This window comes from Apium graveolens, chromosome 1, assembly GCF_009905375.1.
Source record: "Apium graveolens cultivar Ventura chromosome 1, ASM990537v1, whole genome shotgun sequence".
NCBI classification, from domain to species: domain Eukaryota; kingdom Viridiplantae; phylum Streptophyta; class Magnoliopsida; order Apiales; family Apiaceae; genus Apium; species Apium graveolens.
In genome coordinates, this window is record NC_133647.1 from 198,010,406 (window position 1) to 198,023,107 (window position 12,702).

The 12,702-nt window shown below is 41.5% G+C and overlaps 3 protein-coding genes across 3 annotated transcripts; 2 read left to right on the forward strand and 1 right to left on the reverse strand.

Annotated features, from left to right (window-relative positions):
- Positions 1–603: 603 nt before the first annotated feature.
- On the reverse strand, positions 604–1,810 carry LOC141677616 (uncharacterized). The gene is made up of 2 exons (XM_074483620.1): positions 1,367–1,810; positions 604–1,267 (listed from the first exon to the last, which is right to left on the reverse strand). The coding sequence occupies exons 1-2, from the start codon at positions 1,808–1,810 to the stop codon at positions 785–787; spliced, it is 927 nt and encodes a 308-aa protein (XP_074339721.1). The 3' UTR covers positions 604–784.
- Positions 1,811–5,684: 3,874 nt separating this feature from the next.
- Positions 5,685–6,371, forward strand: LOC141715479 (uncharacterized). Its single transcript, XM_074518738.1, has one exon. It carries the CDS (start codon positions 5,685–5,687, stop codon positions 6,369–6,371), a length of 687 nt encoding a protein of 228 aa, XP_074374839.1.
- A 10-nt stretch (positions 6,372–6,381) lies between these two features.
- Positions 6,382–7,499, forward strand: LOC141715495 (uncharacterized). The gene is made up of 4 exons (XM_074518739.1): positions 6,382–6,591; positions 6,670–6,959; positions 7,076–7,265; positions 7,320–7,499. The coding sequence occupies exons 1-4, from the start codon at positions 6,382–6,384 to the stop codon at positions 7,497–7,499; spliced, it is 870 nt and encodes a 289-aa protein (XP_074374840.1).
- Positions 7,500–12,702: the final 5,203 nt, after the last annotated feature.

Sequence of the window (12,702 nt, forward strand, 5' to 3'; positions counted from 1 at the left end):
AGTAGAAAAGCAAACAAAAGCAACCAGAACTTGTAGCCTATGGCAAGCAACCAATCTATGATCCGATATTTTGTATGAAAAAATTTGCAAATCAATGAGAACAATTTTCCATTTTCAGAAAATTATTACTTTTAAATTACCAGTTATGGAAGCAAACAACAACCCGGGTACCTTCTCACACCCGGGTTAGAAGCAAAAAACGAAAGCAACCACTATTTGCTTAGAAAAATTCTAAGTAAATGGAGCAATCACCAATCCGGGTTAGACATACCCGGATTGAAAGCAAATTTAAAAGCAAAAAGCAACCCGGATTAACATTTAAATCCAGGCTGCAAAAATCCATTATGTACTTGGAACATAAAGCAAAAAAGCAAACAACCCGGGTTAGACACACCCGGATTGAAAGCAAATTTAATAGCAAAAAGCAACCCGGATTAGCATTCAAATCCAGGTCGCAAACAACAATTATGTACTTAAGTTTTCAAATACTTAAAGCAAAAAAGTAAGCATCAATCCGGACACTGTCCCATACCCGGACCAAACCCGATATGAAACAAGTCCGGATTAGGGGCCATAACAAGGATCCGGATTGCACAAAAAGAGAACAAAATATGGAAGAAAAGCAAATATTTTCAAAGGAAATTCAAAGGCTAATCCGGATTGACATCAATCCGGAATAAATCCAAATATTACAAATGGTTCAAATCAAAGTACCAAACAAAGGAATCCTAGAAATGAAATTACATGGTCTGGGCCCGAAAAGCCTTGTAAGGCTGATCCGGATCTAGAGGAAACTGGGGCTCGGACCATCATAGGGTTCCGGTTCCCCTTGACCTTGCTCGACAGCAGCCTTAGCAGCAAGGAACTCTTGGATAAAGCTCTCCCAGGAAGCAAAAGGGTCAGTCTTGATATGGCGCTCTGCAACAACCCAGGACCTGCGTACCTCGGGAACCCCGGCCTGAGCAACTTCGAAGTCATAGACGTCGCTGGCCTTGAAATCAGCAATGATGGCCTCCTTGTTCAGGTTCTCTTTGGCAGCAAGCTCGGCCTTCAGCCTCTCGACTTCCTGGGCCAGCCCCTCAGCCCGGATCTCAGAGTCCTTCAACTTCTCGTTCAGCCCGGTCTCCACCACCCGGAACCCCTCCCGGGCCTCCTCCAGCTCACCCCTAAGGGAATCGGAGAGAATCTTCTCAGCCTTAGTCCGGTTGTTAGCCTCCTTCAGCTCAGTGAAAGCAACATCGGAGCAAATGGAAATTGCACTCCCAAGCTGAGAAACAAAAAAAAAAAATATATAATACTATGAGCAAAGAACAAAGTAAATTCGAGGCATAATCCGGAACTAAGAGCATAAAAATCCAGAAATTACCTGCCCCCATTGACCAGTGACCCTCTTCAAGGCAGCAGCCATGTTGTAGCCCTCGACCTCCTCCCAATCTTCTTCTGAGGGGATACTGGACATGAACCCGGCCAGATCAATAAGACTCTTTGTCCCTACCCGGATAGGAGCCCCATCCGGTCCCTTCCCCTCCGAGTCGCATATGACCCGGTCAGCAACAACAGTTTTTCCGCGGGGAGGCTTCCCCGGGGCGGACTTCCTCTTCTTCGAAGGAAGTTCCTCTTCAGAGATTTCCTGAACGTCCGGGTCCTTGGCCAATGGAGAATTACCCGGATCAGCAACATTCCGGGGGGCAGAAGATTCGGCACCGCCCTCTACATCCGCAGATCCGGATCCGGTGCCTGGGGCCCCCTTGGTTGTCTTGTATGCCAACCCCAAAGAGTTAAAAGCCGCTGCGTATGCTGAGGAAGACATTATGGCCCGGGATGCAGGGTTATAATGCGGCAAACCTGAGAAATAGAAGAAAACTATAAGCACAGGATTAATAAAAATGAAGACTACCAAACCCGGAAAGAAATACTACAGGGAGCCCGGACCATGGCAAGACGTTTTATGCAAATTATCTAAAAAGTAAAGCAGGAAAAGCAGGGGGACCCGGATCAAAGACCAAAATAGACCTTGATCCGGACCAAAGATTACAAGTTACAAGCAAAAGAAAGGTAATCCGGTTCTCCAAGCTTGGATGGAGACCCGGATCAAGTAAAAAGGGGCAAGTTAAAAAAGAACTCACAGCCAAGTTGGAACATGAGTTTATGGTTCATAAACGTATCCCGGGTTGGCTGGAACCCGAGACTACCACAAAATTTTCTAACTTGGTCTACAGCCTCCCCATCTAAGATCTCTGGGTTGAACTTCGTCTTAACCTCCCCAGTCGTGAAATAAGGAAGATACTCCAAATCGTAACCCTTCAACATCAGTATCTCCCCATTCCAATGCTTCAAAGAGGTCTGGTGCATGACTGGTTTGGACCTACCCGGACCAAATCCGCACTCTGCTGCCCGGAATCTCAGTTCGTAAAAAGGTTTCTGGCTTGACCTAGAAAGGTAAAAAATCTGGTGGAATAACTTGAAGGTAGGAAGAAGCCCGGACTTGTTACAGCAAGCTATGAACCAGGTCATAGACTTGATCCCATTCGGAGTTATCTGCATAGGAGAAATCTTGTAGACATACTTACAAAGGTGCTTCAGAAAAATGTGCCACCTGGGGCTCCACCCGGACCTTAAATGCTCCAGCCAGACCGGGACAAAACCATCAGCAGGACGATGGAAAATCCTCTCATATGGCTCAGGCCACCTCCAAGCGATGTCAGAAGTCAATTGAAAAGCAGCCCGGATTGCATTGTCCATATCACCCGAATCTGCTTCGGCATAAAAATCCTTAAGCTGGTAGTGATCCCGGCTGATCCCAAAGGAAGCAAAAGCTGTTTCCAGAGCACCTTGGTCATAAATACCCGGGTGCCCATCCTCGTGCCTCTCATATCTGACCCGGGTATAATAAATGCTATCCTCGAACCCGGGTGGCTTTCTTATGAAATGATACTTAATATCAGACCACCTGCCCTCTGGCGTAAAAATAACAGAGTTTTCTGGAAGCCTCTTGAACCGGAAGCTCGTAATTGTTCCCACGGACCCGGACCCCTTTCTAACCATCTCGCCCTGGATCTGTTCTCTACCAGATGAATCCGGATCACTCTCCTCGTCAGAAAAGTTGGGATAGCAGTTGTATACTTTCCTAGCTCTCTCTTTGATCCGGACCATATACCTATTAAAATGAAGGTCAGTTAATCTGGGCCCTACAGATTTTATTTGTCTCACTAAGTGGTCCGTATCAGGTACGTTATGTTAATTTTATCATAACCTAATGATCTGGACCACCAATGCAAGTCCAACCCGGAAAAACATCAACGATCCGGATCATGTTAACTACAATCCACAAAAACAAACCACCATGGACCCGGATCTTGATGGCAAATACCCAGATCCGGATCCATTGCAACAAAAAACTTAAAGCAAAACCCATACACCCAGATCCTCATGGCAAACACCCACACCCGGATCAAAAGCAACCAAAAAACAGATAAAACCCAAGTCATACAATTCTACCCAAAAACCTACCCCCGATCCGGATCCTATACCCTCGACCCGGATCCAAACAAAAACCCTAACCCACAAACAGTTACCTTGGGAATCAAAAGGCAAAACATGCCACTTTTAACCTATACATATATATATATCCCAGCCAAGAACACGAAGAACAACAGTGCAAAAAACCCATAGAAATCAACAAAAATCGAGCCTAAAACACAGAGACACTTACTGATCTACAAATAAACAAAAAGCCAAGCAACAAAAACAACCAAAAAACTCGATTTCACTTCGAAGAAATATAGACGAACCTCAAGCATGCAAAATCAAAATCAAAATCAAAATCGAAGAACAAATGGAAAAAACAAGAAAGAAGAGATCTTACAAGTCAATTGAAGATGAATGGAGCAACAGCGAATCAGCGGCGGAAGAAAGAAGCCCAGAGTGAAAGCCTTCGAAGAAAAATGAGAAAAAGAACAGAAGAAACTATTGGATTTTTTAGAATTTGGGAGAATAAAAGTAAGAAGGAAAAAAGAAAGGGGACTGCAGCCTTTTATAGGCCCAGGGGAGAGAAACCGCTCCTGCCACGTGGCAGGATCCTACTGGTTCCAGGAGCGGTTACAAAAAAAATAATACACATTAAAACACATTTAAAACCCATAATGATTATGGTCCGAGTTTCTAGGAAGTAACTGCCCAAAATTCAAATTCAAAGGGGGGAAAATGAGCAAAACCGATTGAAATCCCAAAACCTTTCGAATTCCACAGCCCAAGACCCGGATCAATAGCCATAATCCGGATCATTGCAAACAAGATACATTTCAGAGGCCACCAGGATCATAAATTCTTCCAAAGGCATCAACAATTCTACCCTAATCCGGATTGGCATCCACCTCACCAGATCCGGATTGGGGGGCAACCAGGGGCAGAAATTTTCCTAAGCAACCATTCTACCTTAATCCGGACTGGCATCTACCTCACCAGATCCGGATTGGGGGGCAACCGGGGGCAGAAATTTTCCTGAGCAACCACTATACCTTAATCCGGATTGGTATCCATTTCACCAGATCCGGATTGGATGGCAACAGGGGCAGAAATTTTTCTTAATCAACTATTATACTTTAATCCGGATTGATATCCATTACAAAGGGTTGTAGCCTTGGCGGAAGAAGTTGATAGGTTTTTGGAAGTCGGATTGATCAGGGAATCATTTACCCGAAATGGTTGGCAAATCCGGTGTTGGTAAAAATGCCAAATGGAAAGTGGAGAACTAGCGTAGATTTTACTGATCTAAATAAAGCATGCCCAAAAGACAATTTTCCTTTAACAAGAGTCGATCAATTAGTAGATGCCACAGCAGGGCATGCTCTGCTAAGTTTTATGGATGCTTACTCTGGTTATAATCAAATTCCCATGTATGAGCCTGATCAAGAACATACTTCATTCATTACTGATAAAGGACTCTATTGCTATATCGGGATGTCATTTGGTCTTATCAATGTCGGAGCCACATATCAGAGGCTGGTGAAAAAAATGTTTAAAAGGCAAATAGGAAAGACAATGGAGGTGTATGTAGATGATATGCTAGTGAAGTCCAAGGAAGCTGAAGATCATGTAACACACCTGGCTGAAATGTTTCACATTTTGAGAAAATATAGGATGAAACTGAATCCACAAAAATGTGTGTTTGGAGTGGAATCGAGGAAGTTCTTGGGATTCATGGTAAACCATCGAGAAATTGAGGCAAATCCGGCTAAAATCAAAGCTCTGATAGAAATGAAATCTCCCACTAGTGTGAAGCAGGTACAAATCTTGACGGGATGGATTGCGGTTTTAAATCGTTTTGTCTCTAAATCTTCAGAAAGATGCAAAGAATTCTTTAAATCAATTAAGGGTATGGGAAAAGATTTTGTATGGACTCCATAATATGAGGAAGCTTTTCAGGAAAATTAAAGAACAATTAGGAAATCCTCCTAAATTGGCAAAACCAGTGAAAGGGAGGAAGAATGTCACCATTCACCCGTATATTATGTAAGTAAAAGATTATTGGATGCCGAGACCAAGTATACTATACGAAGAAATTGGTATATGCCCTTATCCTCGCTGCACGGAAATTGAGGTCGTACTTCCAGTCTCACAAGATAGAACTTCGCACTGCTTATCCTCTAAGGCATATCTTGCATAAACCGGAGTTGTCAGGAAGAATGTTGAAATGGGCAGTCGAATTGGGGCAATTCGACTTGGAATATTATCCCCGCACGGTAATTAAAGGGCAGGCTTTAGCCGATTTCGTGCTTGAGTTTGATTCAGAGGTAGATGAGAAGGCTATGGTGTTGGCTGAACCTTCTTCACGGGGGGATAACCCCGAAAAGGTGAAAAAAGAGTTCCCACACCCGTGGTGGATTCTTCATATTGATGAAGCTGTGAACAGTAATAGAGCAGGTGTCGGGATTATTCCAATTACTCCAAAAGGGCATTCGTTGATGAGTTCCATCCATTTCAAGTTCCATGTCACAAATAACGACGCCAAATATGAAGCTTTGATTAATGGGCTAAAAATGACATTGGAAGTAGGGGTTGTAAACTTGATAGCTCGGAGTGATTCTGAATTGGTAATTAATCAAGTTAATGGAGGATTCCAAGCTCGGGGCCCTCGAACCGAGCTGTACATGAGATATGTGCAGTGCTTACTTAAAGAGTTTGGTAATATAAAACTGGAAGGTATGCCAGGAGAGGAAAACGGATGTCTTGGCAAAAATGGGTTCGCAAATGGAAAATGTATTGCTAGGACAGATTCCATTGGGAATTCAAGAAATCCCATGTATTCCCGAGATGAATGTGTTCTAAATAGAAGAGGTTCCGCAAGAGACTTGGATGACCCCGATACATAACTATATTCGTATGGGAACTTTGCCAGAAGATAAATTCCAGGCTCGGTGCCTTCGTTATCAAGCTGCAAAATATGTGGAGTATGATGACATTTTATATAAAAGAGGATTTAGTCAACCACTCCTACATCGTGTAGATCTCGAGGAAGGGAATTATATTCTTAGAAAGGTGCATAAAGGTATTTGTGGAAACCACTCAAGGGGTGATTTGTTGGCATTGAAGGTCCTTAGACATGGATATTATTTGCCATCAATGAAAGAGGATGCCTTTAGAATTTTTAAAGCATGTGATCGTTGTTAGCGGTTTGCCAACTATTCTATTGCCCCTGCAACATCGTTGACTTCAATGGTAAGTCCTTGGCCCATCGCCATGTGGGGAATCGATCTCATCGGAGAATTCCCAAAAGCAAAAGGGGGTGTCAAATACGCTGTTGTGGTCGTTGATTACCTTACCAAATGGGCAAAAGCTATGCCTTTGGAAAAGATAACGATAAAGAAAATCAAGGATTTCATTTTCAATTTCATAGTCTGTAGATTCGGGATTTCATACAAGCTCATATCTGATAATGAAAAAAAGTTTGATAGAAAAAAGTTAAAAAAAACTTTGCGAAGATTTGCACATCAAAAAAGACTTTGTTGCGGTCTATCACCCACAGAGTAATGACCAGACTGAAGCCATAAAGAAGAATATTAAACATACTTTGAAGGCCAAGTTTGAAGAAAATAAAGGTGATTGTCCAGAACAGCGACCGATGGTTCTTTGGCCTTATAACACCTCCGAGGTCAACTACTGGCAAATCCCTTTTCACGTTAACTTACGGGTACGAAGCTATGATTCCTGTGAAGGTAGAAGCTGGATCATTGCGAAGAGATTTTTTTGTTGAAAGAGATGCAGAGGTCAATCAAAGGCTATATTTGGATTAGTTGGATGAGGCTAGAATAAATTCTTAGTTAGAGCTTGCGGCTTACCAACAGAAGATTGCTAGGTATTTCAACAAAAAGGTGAAGTCTGTACCATACAAAGTTGGTGATCTTGCTTTGAGAAAAGTCATGCCAAATACAAAGATAGCTCAACATGGAGTGCTTGGAGCTAATTGGGAAGGATCGTACAAGGTCAAAGCTATACTTTAGAAAGTACTTATCATTTGGAAGATTTGGATGGCAAGCTCATTCCTCGAACCTGGAATGCAGAACATTTGCGAAAGTATTATCAGTAGGGCGTGGCTCCGGCCCATTAGTTTTATGGTTGATTTTATGTAATAGACTAGTAGCAAATAAATTCCTCCTAGCCTAGGAGGGTTGTACATGTAACTACGTACCTTTGGAACTAGCTGAAGGATAAATTTTTTTAAATAATTTTCCCACAGAGCATAGTAGCCATGAGACTGACGCAATTTCCGCACTAGAGCGCATTATGAATAAAATTGAAGAAAAATTATCCAACTGCATAACTAATAGGACGCGTCCTAATACTTTTTAGAGCACGCCTATATTATTTCGATATGTTCATAAGAATTTCCATATAGGGCGCGCCTTGATTGTAGAAGCGCCCTAACAAAGATTAAATTACAAAAATTATTTAATCTACAAACAGAATTACAAATAAACAAGTTGACTCTTAGCAACGCCCTAATATAGTTAAGTTGGAAGATTTTGTGAGATCTAAATAATTGAAAAAAGTTCATAAGTATTTTCAAGAATGTGCTCTAATGGTAGATGCACCTAAAATATCTGCAGACTTAAAACGTTTATGCGCGCCCTAAAATGGTTTCATACTCGTGGCCAAGAAATGGATGGATATAGAACTTGTTAGAATAAATATAGAAGTTCATCCTTTGAAAATATAAGCCAAGAAGAAGCACCCTAAGAAGATCATAAGAGCGTGTCCTAAAGGTTTAGCAGTGTTGATGTTTCTTAAATTTGAAAAATAATCCTTAAGGACGCGCCCAATTATCAGAGGCACCCAAATAAAGATATCTTGTACAGAATATTTGGCAAATGATAGCCAACACCAATTCATAACTATTTTCAAAGGCACGCCCTAATGATGAAGGCTCCCAAAGTGTTTATATATTTAGAAATTTTTAAGGCATTTTAAAGAAAAATATGTCTAAAGAGCAATCGTTTAATAAGCAAGGATAAATTGTAAAAAGGAAACATACATAGAAAGAATCTACCAAGGTAGCAAAAAAAGTAATTTACTCTTACAATTTTTACAGCATCAAAAGAGGGTTGGCACCTCAAGTATTAGAGCAGTCAATTGACAAGGTTAAAGAAAGCAAGCTTAGGGCGCACCTTGAGTGTCTCCGCCAGGAGGAATAACCTGAAGAGGAACAAAAGGGTCAACATCAGGCGCGTCCTTTCCTTGAACATTTTCACTAGTGAGCGTGCCATCATCCTCCTCCAAGCCACGCTTTATTCTCTTTTACTTAATTTCATCACCATATTCCTGCTTAAACTCTAGCATCTCAACAACGGTTTCTTCACCAAACTTTTCAAAGGAGTATTCAGGGTCATTTGCCACGAATCCAACTCGATAGTGGTGAAAACCACGAGAAAACGCCTCATCAGTAATCTCTTTTTTTTCATCAAGCCATCCATTTTTCTGCTGCTCCTCAAGATACTCACCCCTTAATTTCATTTCAGCAAGCTCGTTATGAAGATTGTCATCTGTCTCATTAGCCTTCTTGAGTTGGGAACCTTGATTTTCAAGCTCGCCCTTTAAGAAAGAGATTTGAGAGTCTTTTTCCTTAATATCTTTAGAGTGAAGGAGATCTTTGTCTTTAAGATTGTTCTAGAGGATGTTGTTGTCCTCTTGCAGCCTCTCTAGGCGCGCCCTTTCCTCCAACAACTTGTCCACAGCTTGAGTGGAGTAAAACATCAGCTGGAAAGAAGCCTTGATTGAAGCCTTGGTTGACTCTTCCAAGTTCATAGTTTTCCACTTCTTGACTTCCTCATCTGTGACATAGACAGATCCCAAAGGGCCAAGGTAGTTGAGTGTCAAGGATTCAGCATCAGAAGGCACGCCATATGTTCTAGGTATTTTGGGCGCGCCTTGACCTTCAGTCAGGTCCACCACTGTTCATTTTAGTACAGGAGTTGGTTGAGAAATAGGTATGGGAGCAGGAATAGGAGTCTGAGTCTTCTATGCGTCCTTCTTTTGAACTTGTGCTTTGAGCTTGTCGTCAGGGCGCCCCCCGAAATATTTGGAGATTCTTGAAGGGGCCATATCTGCATAAATGTCAATCGAATTAGTTAATATGATTAACAAATAAGCGCGCCTTGTTTATAGGGCGCGCCCTTATAGAATGAAAAACAGGCATGAGAAAATTAAGGCAATTATGATGCAATTTTATCTAGTAATAAAATAAAAAGCATACACCCTAAGCATATAGGGTGCGCCATGACATATAACATGTAAAAGTAAGCGACACAATTATTATAAAAGATAATAATGTAAAATGCCGTACAAAGATGCAGTATAAGCTAATTAATTGGCTAAGTTAAAGGTCACGAGGGTTTTTCATTCTATAGGGGGCGCCATGATAATAAAGTCTCAAACCTACAGAAGATGGGTTTTGAATGGTGCTATCTTCAAATCCTTCAGCTTCTTCTTCTATATCCTCATCACTATTAATGTTTATAATACGAAAGATTGGGTTACCCTTCCTAAATCTTATGTATCTACATTTTGTCCCAACTAAGTCAGAAAGAATCCCAACTCGCATCAAGTTGGATCTTTTTACCAACATTTTCAAGTTTCATTTCTCTGCTGCGACCTTTAATAAATCCTCTGCGCGAGCTTTAGGCGCACCCTCGAGTTTGCGTACAAAAGGTTTATCTGTAGAACGAAAAAGATAATTGTGTAAATGAAGAAAAGAACAAAATAAAGAATAAATGAAAAGTTAGGGTGCGCCCTTACTTGGTTCAGTGTTAAACTGAATCCTGATTCTTGGTACATCATATAAGTAGAAGAAATTCTCTTTCCACCCCTTCTCGTGGCTGACCTTTCCTGAAGAGAATCCTTTTTTGTTGTGTTGCTTGTTGACCACCAAGTAATAGTAGCCGTGATCAGATTTCTGATGACTAAAAAAGTAGCTCACCTCGTCCATAGGTGGTTGAGGAAAGTTCAAATCCATATAAAGAATGAATAAGGTTAGTACAAGTTTGTAGCTGTTTGGTGACAGTTGGAGAGGTGCTAGATCATATAATTCAATCATTTCCCTAAGGTAGGGATGTAAGGGCGCGCCCACGCCCAGAGAAACTAGCTTTGGGCTAGTGACCATCCTGGGAATCCTGAAGTTTTTTTCATAATTAAAAAAATGGGGGTGCATCATGCATAGAGGGTGCGCCCACATTCCCCCCATGTCGTAGAATTTCATTAACCAATCCAGCTGCTCATCTGAACAACTGGATGAAAGTCCCACACAAAACAGCTTCCCTTATTCTTTCCTAAAGCATTTCTTCACAGTTTCTGTATATTTATCATACTTTCTCCAGTTAAAATCAACCTCGATGTCAGAAACCTCCCAATGTACGAATGGGATGGGAAAAGATTCAGGTGAATTGGAGAACTGAAATGATGAAAAAAATCATTTCATTGCGCAGAGAGGGGGGATTTTTTTCAAGCACGTCCTCATACTGTGGCGGACAAGGCGCGCTCTGAAATGATTGGACAGATAAGTTTTGGGAGTTAGATTTATATTTTACTGAGGACAGCTCAGCCCCTACGCTCACACCAATCTCAACACCTTCAAGTCCTCAAGCCAGTCATCAAGTTCTCTGGTGCTGGTGACCTCTCCTCGGAAATTAGTTTTTTCTTTCCTTTTCTCTGAGCCAAAGGAAGGTCATCCAAAGAAGAATCACTTGAAAAGTCTGTCAAGAATTTGTTTTCTTTAAATTCTTGGATAAGGCGCGCCTCATGTTCAGAAAATTCTGGAGTCATGTGAGCGTCTGGAAAATCTGGTTTGAAAGGGGTAGTTGGAGGAGAGTAGATCCCTAAATTGGTGCAGAAATCTTTAAATGGATGAAAAGGGGAAAGAGAGGACGCACCCTCATCTTCAAGCTGCCAAAACAAATGGAAAAGTCTATTGAGGATATTATTTTTTGGATGCTTCAAGAACGGAGAAGAATATTATTACTAACATATTTGCTGCAGGTACTCTATTGAAGAACTATTTTCTGTAATGCAACCACAGGAAGGCGGTGTCCGTGGTCAGAGACCTCCGGGGGCATGCTTGGACAAAAGGCCTCCCCTGTAGTCAATAAGTGTCCTCATTGGGGATATGAGGTGAACACTAGTGTGTGCTTTGGGAGCTCTGTCTTTGTAGTCAACGGGTGTCCTCGTTGGGAGACTTCAGAGTGACCTGCACTTTGCACCCGAAAGTTTGGGATCACTTGTCCTACAATCTGGTAGGGGCTCCTTATCCAGGGGCCAAAGATGCGTTTAACATATGGGGTGAACCACGGCTATACCTGCGTTTGTGGACTGAAGAAATAACTGGTTGCAGAGGGTTATCCTCGGACGGGGAATTGCCTTATCCATGAAGTCTCGAAGCCACGGACGAGCCTTGTGCCTTTGTGGTTGGGCCTTATCAGCGGACATTCCGAAAACTAGTAGAAGACGATTTCCAGTAGGTTTCCTACTGGGCCTCAGGATGAGAAATCTAAGCCCATTAGGTTTTTTGTTCCCCAAAAATTACGTTGGCTTGATTCCCTATAAATACGGATACGTAGACAAATTGTAATAAGTCAGAAGTTGAGAGCGCAAAGGAGGCACCACTAACTCTAAACAATCTCAGCCACCATTAATCATAACCACAAAACACTGTTCACGTTTTCTGACGAAAAACCACCTTCACAAATCTTATTTCCGGCTACAAACCTCGAATTTTGTTGTTACCAAATTTCTCCGTCAACACAATAATTAGCGAAAGAACAGAGTAAAATTTTACACAGTTTTCACTCTTTCACACAGTATGTGTGACGACTGAGAGAGAGAGTGAGAGGGATGGGGAGACGGAGAGAGGGAGGGTGGTTGCAGGCTTGCAGCATTCCAGCTATATGCCTTAATCCTCAACATAACGTCGTCTACTTCAAGTTATTTCACTACTTCAATTCTGTAATTAGCTTAGTTTCTAGGGTTTATTATTTGTTTTATTTTGGGCCAAAATTTTAAATTGATTATAAAATTGCACATCAGTAATACTATGTGCATTTATGTATTTATATTTAATAATGTTTAATTTGAAGGTAGATTTTTTTAAAGAAAAAATCCGTAGTCACAAGTTTTCATTAATCGATGTGAAAAAGATATAATACAAATTAACACCAA